Source organism: Nothoprocta perdicaria, unplaced genomic scaffold (assembly GCF_003342845.1).
Source record: "Nothoprocta perdicaria isolate Ctin4 unplaced genomic scaffold, notPer1 scaffold_190, whole genome shotgun sequence".
NCBI classification, from domain to species: Eukaryota; Metazoa; Chordata; class Aves; order Tinamiformes; family Tinamidae; genus Nothoprocta; species Nothoprocta perdicaria.
In genome coordinates, this window is record NW_020455094.1 from 1441528 (window position 1) to 1456667 (window position 15140).

General features: G+C 35.6%; 1 protein-coding gene across 6 annotated transcripts in view; it reads right to left on the reverse strand.

The window, feature by feature from the left end:
- Nucleotides 1-14173, reverse strand: part of SLC15A5 (solute carrier family 15 member 5) — a 54264-nt gene extending 40091 nt beyond the window's left edge. For 4 of the 6 annotated variants that reach the window (XM_026037119.1, XM_026037115.1, XM_026037118.1 and 1 more), the window contains exons 1-5: nucleotides 14071-14173; nucleotides 12101-12724; nucleotides 10212-10434; nucleotides 3907-4076; nucleotides 273-493 (exon numbers count right to left, since the gene is read on the reverse strand). In XM_026037119.1, coding sequence (XP_025892904.1) covers nucleotides 273-493; nucleotides 3907-4076; nucleotides 10212-10434; nucleotides 12101-12470 — 984 coding nt within the window. In that variant the 5' untranslated portion in view covers nucleotides 12471-12724; nucleotides 14071-14173. Of the gene's footprint in view, nucleotides 1-272; nucleotides 494-3906; nucleotides 4077-10211; nucleotides 10435-12100; nucleotides 12725-13985; nucleotides 14006-14070 lie in introns of those variants that run through there. The other 2 variants (XM_026037117.1, XM_026037116.1) reach the window with 2 other exon arrangements.
- Between the last annotated feature and the right edge of the window lie 967 nt (nucleotides 14174-15140).

Sequence of the window (15140 nt, forward strand, 5' to 3'; positions counted from 1 at the left end):
AGCCCAGGGCTCCCCGGCACTAGATGTTTCAACCAGTAGAGATTACAAGAAATGAGTATCAAACTGTCATATAAGCTCCTTCATGAGTGTTGACCAAGTCAATTTTACTTATTTGTTGAGATGAGATCACAAGGTATATTCTCAGACAATTAAAACTATTCAGCCATGTTGCTCTTGCTGATAAAACAGCTATTAAAAAGCATGCCTACAATCATAGCAGTAAACACATCACAATCATTTTCGTATTTTTCACTTAAAAACTGATTACTCACCTGCATGATACATGTTCTGTATAGAATTTGGAAAGCAAACAGTGGAAAGAGCCTGGCAAGTGATTTTGTGCTTTCCACCTGAGCCTCGCTGTACCGACCACCGTAGTTTTCCTTGGCATGATCTAACCAGTTTGTCACACCTCCACTAAGGCAGCGATATCGGACACAGCATGTTTTCAGTGCACTAGTAATTACCCCAAAAGTCGTCAGCAGGGAACTCTCTGCAAACAGAGACATTAGACATTGGTGTGTGTGTGTGTGTGTATACATACATATATATATATATTTTAACTTGCTACCAAAATTTAAATTAAATCAAAGCCAAAACAAACCACAAATTTTGAGAGAAAGCCACAACCTTCCATGATGACTTTATTTATTTTTCCCTCCCCCAAAAGGGCATAACAGTTTAGATTTACTCAAAACTATTTTTTCCGGGTGGCCAAGTGATGCCCAGCTTAGTTACACAAGCAATCCAGCTAATCTTCACAGAAAGTAGTACCTTCTGCTGCCAGTTATTTAACATACTCTGCTCAATCACAACAGCAAATTCTCAGAGAAAGTATTATTTTTTACTTTTGCTTTTTGATCACTGAATGAGGATAGTGTTTAATTCAGGACAGTCACGTGCCTGTTGAAGTCCAGGAAAGAGTGTTGAGGTGAGAAGGAAAGCAAACTCAGAAGAAGGCTCTTAAATTGGAGAAATTTAATGACTCAACCTAGAAGTCAGAAATATTACCTTGGGACTCATTTCTCACAGCACACCATTTGGAAGTTTTAAATCCAGTTTTTGGTATAAGCAAACTTGCCTACTGCCTATTGGGTTTTGGAATTGCTACCTTGGTTCTCACCATCAGACGAAATAAAAAGATAAAATGAAGATAGAAAAGGCTTAGGTGCTCATTCATAAAAATATGAGTTATTTTCCAAATGGTAGAAAACTCAAGTCAGTATTAACTCAACTGCCCAGCTCAAAGGGGGAGCAAATAATCACGTTTTAAATCAGAGAAGTGGTAATATCTCTCTCTTCCCCCCACCTCCTTTTTTTTATCATTTTTTCCCTGCAAGAGAAGCTGGACTTTCGCAAGGAAAGAATTAACAGCAGTTATGTGGTTTTATTACTACTCTGCAGTTGTTTTGAAAACTATCAGTTTTGAAATCAGTTCTTTAAGAGTTGCTCAGAATGCAACAAGATTAAACCACAAAAGACCTAAAGGTGTCGTGGATGTGTTCCGATTTATCTGACCTATGGCTTGGATATAGCCATGGCCATATTCTGTCCTTTGGAATGCAAGATGTAGGACAGACTATTTTGCTTGTTCCTAATTAAAAGAATAATAATAAACTTGACAGTTCAGTACCTTTACAAATGGATCAACTGATGCCCTCTTTCATATAATCTTCATCTATTGCCTGTAAAAATGTCATTTTATCCTAAGCAATACAGGCAGATACATCATTTATTTGTGTATCTCAGCATGGAATTCCAAGGAGATCATAAGTTATAGCACACCAGAATGAAAAGCTGCCTGAAATTAGTCTTAGAAATATCTTGGGCAATACATAGACCTAATTCATATCAAGATGATTTTGTTGATATATGATTAGAATAAATATCTAACGCTTTTTTTTTTTTTTTAAAGCAAGCTAATAAAACCCACATGGCTCCATCATTATGGACTCTTCAAATTGCAAATCTGATCAGTTAGCAAGAGACATATTTAAAAAAACATAAATATTTATATTGGGACACATTATATAGAACATCATCATATACTTTGTACTTTTATTTTTAATACTTTCTTCAAAACATTTGTCCATATAGATCGATACCTACAACTTTCGGAAAGCAATTTCTCCTTTCCTTTATACTGCAGTCCTTGGCTCTAGTGTTCTGCTATTTGACCTTGATCTAATCATGAATACCTACGCTATTTAATTATAATAAAGAAGTCTACATTGCACCCTAGATGGTAGATACGCATTTTTTCTCATCTTTGGTCACCTGCCAGTCCTCAAAATTATAGCAGTGGGAAGATGCAAATGAAGTCCATCCTTGATAGCTAAGCATAATTGAATACCTGATCCACATTTGAAGAGTTAAAGTAAAAAAGGTATCATATATAAAAATAATCTCTTTAACCTATAGGTTTGAATTACAGTTTTGAAGAATTTCCAATTTAGTCATCTCATTGAAAGTTACAAAGTGCATTATCATTTATTTTGACTAAGAAGATGAAAAACTTTGCAGAGCCTAGAGACCTGCATTCTGTGAAAACTTGGAAAACATATGTTGAAAAGAATATTAAACAGCACTCCAAGAAAACAGTGATACAAAAAGATGTTTTGCTAATTTTGTGGAATGATCACTATTCATATAAATTTGATTATTATATCTCTCTCAGTTTAATTAAACTAGTTAGATGATAAACTACTACCCATTTAGCCCATATGAAGCCATACAGCTCAGTGATAAATATGGGGGAAAGTTTTTGATTTCTTAAAAATCTGTAGTAAGCTTCCCAGAGCCAGACAATGGTGCTTCTCCACATAAACAGTTAGTCAGCCTGGTCCCCGTCTTGGGGACCTTAATCAGACATTAATATAACTTCTTGGTAATGCATGGAGGCATTTTATTTCTTTGGTTCCATTTGTTTTTGCTTGATCACTATGATATTCCCTAGGCATCTGGCTCCGGCATTCACCTCCTTACTGCTAATACATTTTTCCTTGAGTTATATTTTCAACAAAAAAATCATAATAATTAAAAAATTGCCTTCAACTTCTGGAGACTACTGGAAAAAAAAATTGTAAAGTTTAGGCACTTAGAGCCGTATGTAGATCAGCTAGGTTCAACCTACATTTCTGTGCTTGCTCAACTGAGAGAGATAATTGCCATCAAAAGGTTTTGAAGGGCTAAAGAAGGTACCAACTGATAAGATTCCAGAAGTGTAGGAACTTCTGTTTTAAAATATCTCCACAGTCCATGCAGCCAAATGCTATTCAGAATTTCTGCTTATTTTCAGCTATGTACAAATGCTTGATGTTGTATTGGCAAGTGCTCCAAACTAAACATATGCTGCAGACATTCTGCAAGATAAAGGATATTACAGAACATCTTTTTGCTAGCTTATCTATACTGGCAATTAGGTTTAATTCCCATCTTTCTTACTAAACACATTGGTTGGTAAGCTCAGGCCAAGCTCTGGAGCACATAAAGGGGAAAATACAAACGTGCTTGGTGACTTAGCATAAGTCCAAACTTTACTTCAATTGAAGTAAACACATTGCATTACATCAGGTTGAACCCAATATGCTATAATAAACACCCCCAGCAAACATGCTTATGGTACATCTTCCTACATAGGCAAATGCTTTGACTGAGGAACATGACAGAGAATATTTGGAAGCTTTTTTTTTTTTTTTTTTAAAGTCTATTTAGAACATACAGTTCTGGATCCACAGACTGTTTTGTGCAGACACCCTGTACAGCTAAACCTTCAACCAACTATCCCAACACAGAGGTTGTGTTGTGAAGAAAGAAAAAAAAAAAATCCACAAACTTCTTTAAAGGTGCAAGTTGATATATTTCATGAAAATAAAGACATTTCCCAGAAAAGTTATTGCTTCTTACCTGTTTTAGGTTTGTAAATCATTTCACCACGCACCATGTGAATTGTGATCATAGCCATTAGTACAGATACAAATGGGATAAGAAAACCAAGGTTCCGGGCCACCGATTGCTGGATATAAGAAATGCTAACAAAGACAACTGCTGAGTTTAAGTTAACCAGCCAGTAAAACCTAATACAAATAGACAAGAGAGAGAACGGTGGAGAAGTTGAAAAATATGAATTCCTTACAAGAGATATAATTTAAAACATTAAGAATTTAAAAGCATGGTCAGCAGCAGTATCATGCACACATTGACACAGCAATTAACATCAAATTTCTCTTGAATGTCTGAGCTCCAAGAGGTTTATGATTAAACTAGTGCTACTAAGGCAGTAGAGCTGAACAAATCATCAATATAGTATCAGAATATATTGCGAATTGGAACAATTAAAACTCCAATATATATAATATACACATTTAATATGTGAAAGCATAAGTTTTGCATGTTGCAATCAAATCATATACATTAAGCTTAACAGAAAGTCTAACTGCCACCATCCCTTTTTCAAAGGTTGTTAGAATTACATTTACTGGAAGAGATGATATTTCTAGTAGCTGCATGGCCTATTGGCCTAGAGCAAATTTCTGTTGGCTATGAATATGTCTTGATAAGGGGATTCACAAACATAACGTGCACTTACACCACTTATAGCAATAGAGGTGTTTCACAAATAAGTGCTGAGTCCTTCCTACGCACAGAAGACATTAAAGCAAAATTCACATTCTCTCAGAAACAGCTGATGTATCACTAGTGGTAGACCTAGCACAGTGTGAAACCCTTGATAATAGCACATTAGATATGCATAGAGGAATTATAAAGATAATAAGAAGCAAATCAAAAACATCAAAATAATACATGTTCCCAGTAGGATGAAAAAAAAAAGCAAGTCATGTGTTATGTTATCTTAGCAAATCAGTTTCTACATGGAGACAGTATAATCTTAATTGTGCATGTCTTTTTTTTATTAGAATATGACTCCTTGCACATTAGTATTTATTAATTAGTACCTCTAAGATCCACTTTTTTCCTAGAAGTTAGTTAACAGCATAGCTTATCATGACAAAGTGAAAAAAAAGTGTTGCTTATTCTTCTACTGCAGTCTTCATCCTTCTACCAATTATGTTCAGTTTTACTGTATTATTCATAATTATAAGCACCGTAGCTATAATCTAGCTAACGCATTCTATATTCTCAAGTGTTCCCCTCACACTGTTCTTCAGACCATTTGCTTTCCTCTTCAGGAAAGCTATAACTGGTATTTTAACTTTTACATAGTACAAAACAGAGACTCTTATTCAGAAATCTTTGCTTCAGCTTTCAATTTCACTTCCAAAGGCTGCCTGCTTAGCCTTTGAAGTTTTATGTTAAAACTTTTAAATTGATTAAACTTAAGTTTCAAGCTGTTTTTAAAGTCAACAATTGCATTTGAATGAACAAGAACTATCACTCATTGAAGAATACTATCTCAAGATATTATAGCTTAGATGTGTAAGATATGAGATATTGTAAGATACTGTAACTACAATAGGTGTAAACATCTTCTAAAAAGCTAATTTTAATGGTTAAATACACATTGATAAATATGCATATACCTCAACCCACACTGCTTGAGGAAGCAAGAAAAACTTCTTGCCTTGATAGGCATCATTCTTCTCATGCATAGTACTGAACTTGAGTCTCTATTTTTCCCCAATTAGTACAAAAACTCACTTCAACATCTAGAAATTTCTTAACATGTTTTAGAAGGCCATTTACTCTTTTATATTTCAACTCTTTCTAGATTATTATCTCAATCACAAATGAGCTGTAAGAAAAAGAACTAGATATCAGCCTTCCACCACAATCCCCTGTATCAACAATCACAGGGAAATATTTTGAGCTGCCAACCTTAAGAGGGGAACTGCAAGCTTCTCTTGACCCCAAGAACCCTTTACCATCTCTATTGCATCCATTTAAAGTGACTGCTAGCTGGCCTGTTGCAATTGCCAGGAAAGTGGTGATCACAGGACAAGTCACAGTTTTGAAATCATTTCCTTACTGTTTCTGATTGTGCTGCCATTGCTTTTTACATCGTGCCTAGCTAGAGCCAAGATACTAAAGTCTTATGATGCCTTGCCTTAAGAAAGCGTGGGGGGAAGACCATTGAAGAGGCTGACCAGCTAAACAGCCCTGCTAGGAGAACATGGGGGGAGAGGGGAGAAGGTGTTACACATCTGGCTCAGTTATATGTTGAAAAATTGAGTGATTAGTAATTGTTTCAAGTTAGAAGTTTCAGATCCTGTTTTCTAAATTTCCTACAAAATGTACCTGAGCTTCCTAACAGACTTGAAACTCCTTAGGACTATGACTCTGGTTTACCACAAGTAGGAGCCTCCAAAGAACACTCTTGAGCACAGGAGAGTGCTTTGGATTTTCAGTAGCTAGAGTTCATAAAATATCTCTACCGTTGTAGAGATGGTACAGCTTCTGGTACAGCAAATCTGTACCATTTTAACACTGTGATATAAAGTTCCTGTCCTCTTGCAGAAACATGTTCCAGCAATCCCTAAGGACTAAAAAAGATAAACTAATCTCCGTGCACACATCAGAGTTCTGGGAGCAGCTCATATCATACTGGATGTACTGCATCAGAACCTGCACAAACAGGAACACATCTTGCTGGCTCTGACACTGCACAGATAATTTAATATTGAAATATTTGGAGTAAAGCATCTAAAATATTCCAGTAAGGCACAGCTGAATGTTTTGAATATATCAAACAAAGTATCACGTTCAATATCACAGCTCCTTCCTGGTATTTGGGCACTAGCTGTGCTGCTTCAGTGAAGGCAAGTGAGGAGTGGAAGATTTTGAAGGACACAAAACTTGGTCACTATTCAGCCTCTCTTCACATTTCAACTTCTAATCTGCAAAGTATAATCATCTCTTATAGTGTGATTCATCACAGATAGGTAATAAAACCAACTGACCAATTTAGTTAATCACTAAAACCTAGACAAGATCTATAAGGCTATATCAAGCTAGACTCAAGTGTGTAGCGTATGAATGCAGTGTACTAAGAGCTCAACCTCAACAACATGAGATAACTAAGACCATTATCTATTATCAAAAGGAATGTTTTGTTTATGCAACATTAATAACTTACTGTGTGTAACAACCTGTCAATTATTTCCTCTGGTGTGAAATCAAACTAAATATTTTAACCTAATTCCTATCCTAAAGGGCATTTGTTCAAATAATGCTCAACGAAGCAACAAACCAAGATGTCCCACTTTCTAAGTAAATGTCTTGGACAAAAAAAAAGCTTATTAAGAGCTGTATTTCAGCAGTCTAAAAATTATTTTAATAGTTGAAATAATAGAAATTAAAAAGCCCATTTCAGATAGACAATGAGCCATTATAGTGTTCAGGCAATTTACCTGGGGCAAAAAAAATCCTGTGTAGCTTTGTATAATCGGGGTGATTAGACTAGAGAACTGAAGGCTGTACTTCAGTTTGGCTGGCTGGCCATACTGGGCAGGTGGTGTAGACCACAACTAAGGAAAAGCCTTTCATCTTTAACCTGAGAAATCTAGCTCCTGGTTTTGTTAAAACGGCATCCTCTCTCAAAAACTTCCTTTTTTTGTTTGTTGATTATTGTTCTTTTTGTTTGTTTGTTTTGAAAATCTGAAGAGCTTTCAGGTGTTACATCTATTTTAGCAGTTAGAACAGTGCAAGAGATCTGTAGAACAATATGGCTTGCAATGAAGACTTACTGTTCACATTATACATACTTAGGATTTTACTTCACGGTAGCTCTAATCTGGTACTATAGGCTGCTATATTCATGACTTTACATCAAAATGAACTCACTGGATCTGCGTTTCAAACAAAAACTTTGAAAATATTCTGAAGTTGACCTTTTGTTACTTGTTTTTCCATTAATTTTGAAGAGTAAGTAGATTTTTTTTTAAATTACTCTAACTCTGACAATTCAAGTTCTAATTTGAACCATGCTCAAATTCAGATACTCTGGGTAGATGAGAACTGATCAGTGTCTACACTATATATATATATATATATATACACACACACATATAAATATACATACAATGTTCAGCTCTACTTCTTTGCAAAGATAAGGTATTAAAGAAAATGAAAAGAGACAGAAAAGCATTTAAAGGTGTAAGAAATGTAAGAGAAAAAAGAAATAAGTACTATTATCCCATATTCTTTGCATTTTTACACCAGAAAGTAATATACAAGTTAACACTGCTTGGTCAGGACTCCACCCTTTAGCAAAGATATATCTTGAAGGTATTGAGCACCATGAAGTGCTCTCGTCCTCCACTCCCTAGGACAGAATTTACTTCTCAAGCTGTAAAACCACAGTGTCTGTAGGCTTAGCCTCCAGAAAGCACATCCTTTGGGAAACTTAGCACAGTCCAATTCATTTCTTTACTTTGCTTGGAAATATTGTTTATCTTAAGGGTCACAGTCATGCTAGGTATTGGAATGTGGCCTTAGATGTACAAAGAAGGCTACTTCATGGTTTGAATTAGACATCAGATAGGTACAAGTTAATACCTGGCAAATTTTTCAACATCACCCGTCCTTAATCCAGCGAGTCTTATTATTTAACTAGAACTTGGCTAAGGATGCAGACTATTATATACTAAGAATATTTCACTATCTATTTTAATATATTATTTTGAAATTAATTCCTGTGACAAAAAACCTACCAGGAGAAAATGATTATGTTTTCACAGGTTGTAACAAGATTAATAATACTAAAAATGAAAACCTACTTTAAAGTCTTAAGATTGCAATCAGAAAGTTCCACCTCTGCATGCCACTGCAGAAATATATATATATTTTTAATTGCACATGTGCCTTTTTGGTACTTCCAAAGCGGTAAGAACTGACCCATCTGAATTCCCCTAAGGAACTATTTTATTCATATTATGTCTCCTTTGTAATCAACACTGAGAAATGTCACTTTGATTAAACACAATTCTGAGTGGCTAAGACCACAGTACAATAAATTCTCCAGAGCTATCTTTCAGAACAACTGATTGCTCTCCAGTCTTAATCCCCCAGAGTCTTATTTAATCAAAATGATGTTGCTAATTAAGGATTAAAACTCAGAATAGAATAAAAAGGAAGGATTTTTTCTTCTCTCTTACGGTCAGGTCAAGGATACAGAATCTGCTTCAAGGAACTAAACAGTTCCATCCACCTTTTGTAAAGCTGACTTATTCACTGAAGTTTGTATTCAATTCAAAACTCTTTGATAGTAACATAATTGGAGGTAAAAAATAATAGCTAAGAAAACCATCCCCAAAGGAACATAGATCTGATTCACTAAGATCTTCACTGATTTTTCAGCACTGCTTTTTCAGTATGCAAATATGCTCAATTTTGATTTTAATAACTATTACTTGGATGTGTCTGTGTAAGGAGGGTAGGGAAGTTTAGAGTCTGTCCCATCTGGCCTTGAAGCAGCAATCTGGAGATTTCCACTGATACTTCTGCAGTCCTCAGGATTATGAGGACTTTAATCAGAAATGTAGAAGTGAAGGCAAATATACAACCAAAAGCACCCCTTGAAACACTGAAGGAGAAGTGAAAATTATTTGAAACTTAGATGATTTCCCCTCCATGCAAATGTTTTCCACAAACATTTTCCAGGAGAATATGTAAATATGTAAACTGAAACACAAATGCCAAGTGGTTTATCTGAGGCACCAGGAGAAACTGAAAGAACTGAAAAAAATCCTAAAGATCCTTGCCTTTAAGACTAGCAGTTAGAGACCACAAGTAAACCCTAGCTCTAACAAACTGGCAGGCTCTTCAGCCTGTTATTTCTAAAACTCTACTCTGATGTTAACTCTAATATACTATTGATTTTTTTTTTCCACCTTTAAGCAGCAAAAGCAAAATATCCTCAAGGCATATCTTTGCTAAAGGTAATAAACCAATTGGAATATGTTGTTCTAACGGCAACTAGATTATTTGTTCTACAAGCATTTGTGTAGATCAGTTGATGATAATTCTGATTGAAGATTTCTGCTAGAGGCAACCACAGTTTACCACCTATTCAGCACAATAACAAAGAGAAAAAACAGGAAAAACTTTTATAGAAAGCAGTTCTTAAGCTTTTAAAGGTCTGAATCCTACAGTTAAAATGAGAAATCTGAAATATGCCTTGTAAATTAACAAGGATGTTCAAGACAAAGTTCTATGATCCCCAGTAAATACTTAGCTGATACTAAGTTACTAACCAGTTGAAGAAAGAAAGAAGTTCCTTTAATCCACAGTCCTCCAGGTTGTACGCGCTCAGTGGACAAACTATAGCTCTTATGCCTCCAATTCCCAAGCTAGCTGTTAATAGTGCAAAGTAAAACACTATTTTCTGCTCCTTTTTGGTCAGTGTGTGAAGAATATGCCTCCTGTCAATGTAAATATCTTCAAAGGGAAATGCCACAACAGGTAGTAGGACTGTGCCTGAAATGGAGAAGAAAATTGCCATTTGAAATGGGTTAGAATGAGATCCCTGAATAATTTAAATCCAAACTCTGATATTAATATATTTGGAGGGAAAAAAATAGCCAGAAAAGCCTTCTTTTTTTTTAAAAAAAACATAAATATTTATTTTATAGCAGCTGTTGAAATGGCTGACAAAGGAATCAAAGATCCATGACATGGATGAGTGCAAAGAGCTAGAAACTTTTTGAATCTTGCTATAGGTAGACCAGCAAATGCCCCTCAGTAAGTGAAAGTTGGTTTCAAAATCCCTGTAAAATTCAGGTCCTTCAGTCAACTGAAGGGCTCACTCCTTTCACTGCCCCTTCTCTGTCTAGAGGGCAATAGCTCACCGTGTACCCAGGGGCACTAAGGCTGTGGGGTGCCTAAGACCCTAATAGGTCAAGAATGCTTAGTGAACTTTCCCTCAAAGAAAGTCCTTTTGCATTGTATTCACGGAAGAGGTAATGCAATAAAAAAGCAGTGTTCAGCCATGATTCTGACAAAGTTATCTAAATTCCTCTTTGGCAATTGTTTTGTGAGACTGTCAGTAGTTATCAAGGCAAGGTCTAGCCATTTGATCTGATAAAATGAGCAGGTATTCGATGACTGGCTAAAATCAATATCCAAACACATAAAATTCAGTCCGTGTCACCTGGGTCCAACTGCAAAATCTGCACTGAAAGGCCAAATTGCAGAAAGAGATCCCTAAGTAGAAGTCCATGAACACTCTCTAGAACACAGGAGTTACCCTTTTCCAGCATATTTTGCAGTCAAGAATGTTTGGAAAGCTAAAGATTTCATGCATTACTATTTTTCCTTACATTTTTACACATGCAAATAACATTTTGTGTGGCAACTGCAGAAAGCAGACTTGCTTATGCTCAGCTCAAATCCTGCTGCAAATAATAATAAAAAAAAAATAGTTCTGTTGGCTCAGTTTAAAAATCAATCCCCACCTGTGAAATTCACTAATTATTGCACCACAGCCATATGTAGCCTGAGAAGTGCTTACACATAGCAGATCTTCAGAATAACAGGTGGTGAAAGTGTCAAAATGTGCTAACAGGAAGCAGGCTCTGAGAATTAGGACATAGCTTCTGTACTTAAGGCAAAAAAAATGTTTATAACAATATATACTTAGTTACATTTTTCCCACTTGACCAAGTATGAATACCTTTACATATAATATACCTTTACTCTTATATAATAAATAATAAACTCTTACTAGCAACAGCTGGGAAACAGTTTCCGAATTATGTCACAAAAAATGGCTCAGAATCTCACATTTCCCCCAAACGCTAATAACTTCAGATGTTTGTTAAAGGGACCCACTTAAAGAAAAAGCTGAACATCTGTCTTCTGTATCACTGAGCCACTTAGTGGGAGTCTATTTTGGGCGCTTAATATTTGGAAGTTGTAGCATGCAAAAGTAAATTAGTTTTCATCAAGGCACTTTACAAAACTACATAGGCAAACACATATTAATACATTTTGCGGAAGAGAAACTAAAGCAATAACTAGTAGAGAAGTTGCCCACAAAGCTAGGAACACGGTCATATTTCCAGCAAACGTTTAGTAACACATTTCCACAACAGAACTATTAGAACATAACGGTGCATGAAACAGCCATGAGGACATCACCTACCTAGGAAGTGCAGAAACAGGCAGATGCACACGAGCTTGATCCTGCCCACGAGACACTCTGCGAGCCAGCCGACCAGCACCGGGGTCAACATGGAGGTGCCTACAAAGCACATGTTGACGATCGCCGCCTGGTAGTTGCAGTAGCCGAGTTTGACCGTACAGAACAGGATCATGTTGCAGACGATGCCAAAGAAGGTGAACCTCTCACAGAGCTCCACCAGCAGCAGACAAATTGCTGCTTGGAGGTTCTTTTCGGAGCGAGACCCGTTTCCAGTGTCGTTGCCTCTCCTGGATAACAACGGTCTCTGCTGCTTGTCGCCAGCATGGCTCAGAAGTCGCTTCTCTTGCACAGCTCTTCTGTCTACTGGCATGACTTTTTGGAGTAAGATGGGGCAGAGCAGCTTAAGTTACAGGTAGACTTCTGTTATCCCACAGTGCAATTAGCAACCTCGCTTTGAATTCCACACTTCTCTACTACAATTTCTCAGGGCACCTGCCACTTCTGTGCTACTGCACAGAGGATCAAAGAGTATCAAAAAAAATCAAAGGAATACATCAACATTTCAACTTCTGACTTTAGCAACATTCAGCAACTCAATCTGTTTTTTGTTGTTGTTGTTTTTGCCTTAAAAAAAAAAAAAAAAAAAGAAGTCCATTTGAGGATGAGCAAGATTTCCCTCTAAAATTAAATTACCTGTTAAATTATGTGCAGCCAATACAATATGTACAACTCTATCTGTATGTTAAGATAAAACTTTAAATAGATAGGAAGGCTAAGCATTTTCCAGCAGAATTTAAGTAATAAATCAAGAAAATAATTTGGAGAAATCTGATACTTTAATTAAGCAACAAGTGGAAAAACTGTAAACAGAGATAACTAGAAAGATTTTTTTTTAAGGTTAATAATTCCTAATTGTTATTACATTTCTTGATATTTTTGGTTGAAGTTTAGATAAGAAAGCTAATTATACATTTAAGTTAAAGAAGCAAATTTTATAAGAAAGTAACAGATTTCCCAGATGAACTTCTCTGCTTTGCAGTGCTCACTGCAATTAATAATGGCTCTCCAAATTACTGCCAATTAAGAAAATATTTTGCATCTATTTTGTAGCAATGTACACAGATACATGTTACAAAGTAGCATCAAAACAGGACTCCTTTTTAAAAAAACTCTCAGTGCCTTTGATACTTGTTCTTATCCATCCATATATTAATCAAATTTTCTCTCTTCAAATCTATTTGCTATATGAGAACTACTATATCCTCAACGAAATGCACAGGAGTATATATCCAATATGGATAAACACAGATTTCAGGATTGCTTTCCAAATACATAAATATTGCTAGCAAGTTTGGTGTTACTTCCCTCACTTGTTTCTGAAGCAATATTACTGAACCCCAAACCTAGATGATCTGAATAACACTAAGATTGTCACCTAAAATAATCCCTAAATAATTGCCTAAATGAGATTGTACATGTGAAGTAGATAAGAACCTAAAGCCAGCACTCAGGCATAAAAAAACTTCTATTTTTCAGAGAGATCCAGCAAGGGATGAAAGTTGCAGCAGCTTACAACATACCAAGGCCTCTTTTTTCTTCTTATCTAGGATGGGCTAAAATGGACTTCATTTGGAACAACTGACTAGGAAAACCCACACTGAAAATCACTTCTAACTCATTTTCTGTATCAAAGCTAAACGAAGCCAACCACATGTCAAGTTAGAAAAGAAGAAAATACTTTGACTAAAAAAAAAAAAGCACATGCACCTTCTGTTGCATGAAGCCACACTTATGTAAACATTCATGAACACATTTACCTTCCTTCTTTCAAAATAAATAAGAAAATCTGTATCTTAGAATCAAAAAGAAAAATCAGGATACCTACATTCTTACTCCTATCAACATTTCAACATGAAACAGTCTCTGTTTTCCTACAAATTATTTTTCTTAAAAGGTGCACAAAGATTTACCTGTTCTCATGGATCCTAGCAAGTGAAAATGAATCACACCACAGAATGTGGCAGAAAAAGTAGGGTTACTAACTGAGTAACCTGAGTTACTAACTGAGAAAGCTGTATCTGAATCCTCATGTGGTTTCAATTACCCTAATTTTAGGCAGCAAGTGAGTGAAAAAAGCAGTAATTGCCTAAGCCTTACAAATGCTACAGAGAAGCAGGAGGTGGGTGATTTTCATTGTTGTTTCTTTTAAATTGCTGTTGCATGTGACTCCTATAGGTGTGGTGGTTTAGATGATTACAGACTGTAATCAGTAAATGAGTTAACATACCAATGTTAAGAACATATACAACTTAATATAACAATGTGGCCTTTGTTGATTTTTTTAAACCACTTCTACTGCAATTTTATGTTTTATATCTAATTCCTTGGCATAGTTTTAGTTGAATTCCAGTTGAATCAACCTGTGTTCCTTCAGCTTAATCTTTTCTTTTTTTTTTTAAAAAAAAAAAAGGTTGATAGGACTGCATAATCCCTGATGAAAAACTCTATTATTTTTATTAATATTCTCGTTTTTTCATATATGTTGAAGTAGCTGGAAACTGTACCAAATAACTACTAAAAGGGTTTTGATTAGGCCTTTCTACTGGCAGTACCTCTGCCTTCCAGTAAAAAAAATAAATAAATAAAAAAGACTTCAATTTTCAAACAAACCTTCTTCATATAGAACAACACACAAAATGGAAAAGTGAGATGTTCCAGAGAGGTTTATAAAAACACTTGCTCTCTGACATGTCAGTGTCAGTTCATTAGAGCACTGGTCATTAATAAAAGGGTTGTTATTATCTGATAGCTCATCCACCAAGGCAGCAGATTACTTCTACTCATATTGGAACCTATAAATTAGCATAGGCAAATGAATTAAGTTGGACAGGCTGGCACTGAATTACTATTTTATTCTCTCTTACTCAAATGACAGCAGTATTTTTATTATGGAGAAGTTTATTGAAAATGAAGAGTTAGAACTTCAGTGTCTAATGCAACAGCTCCTCTGGTTAGAAGGTAAAGTCTCTAGACTTCTATT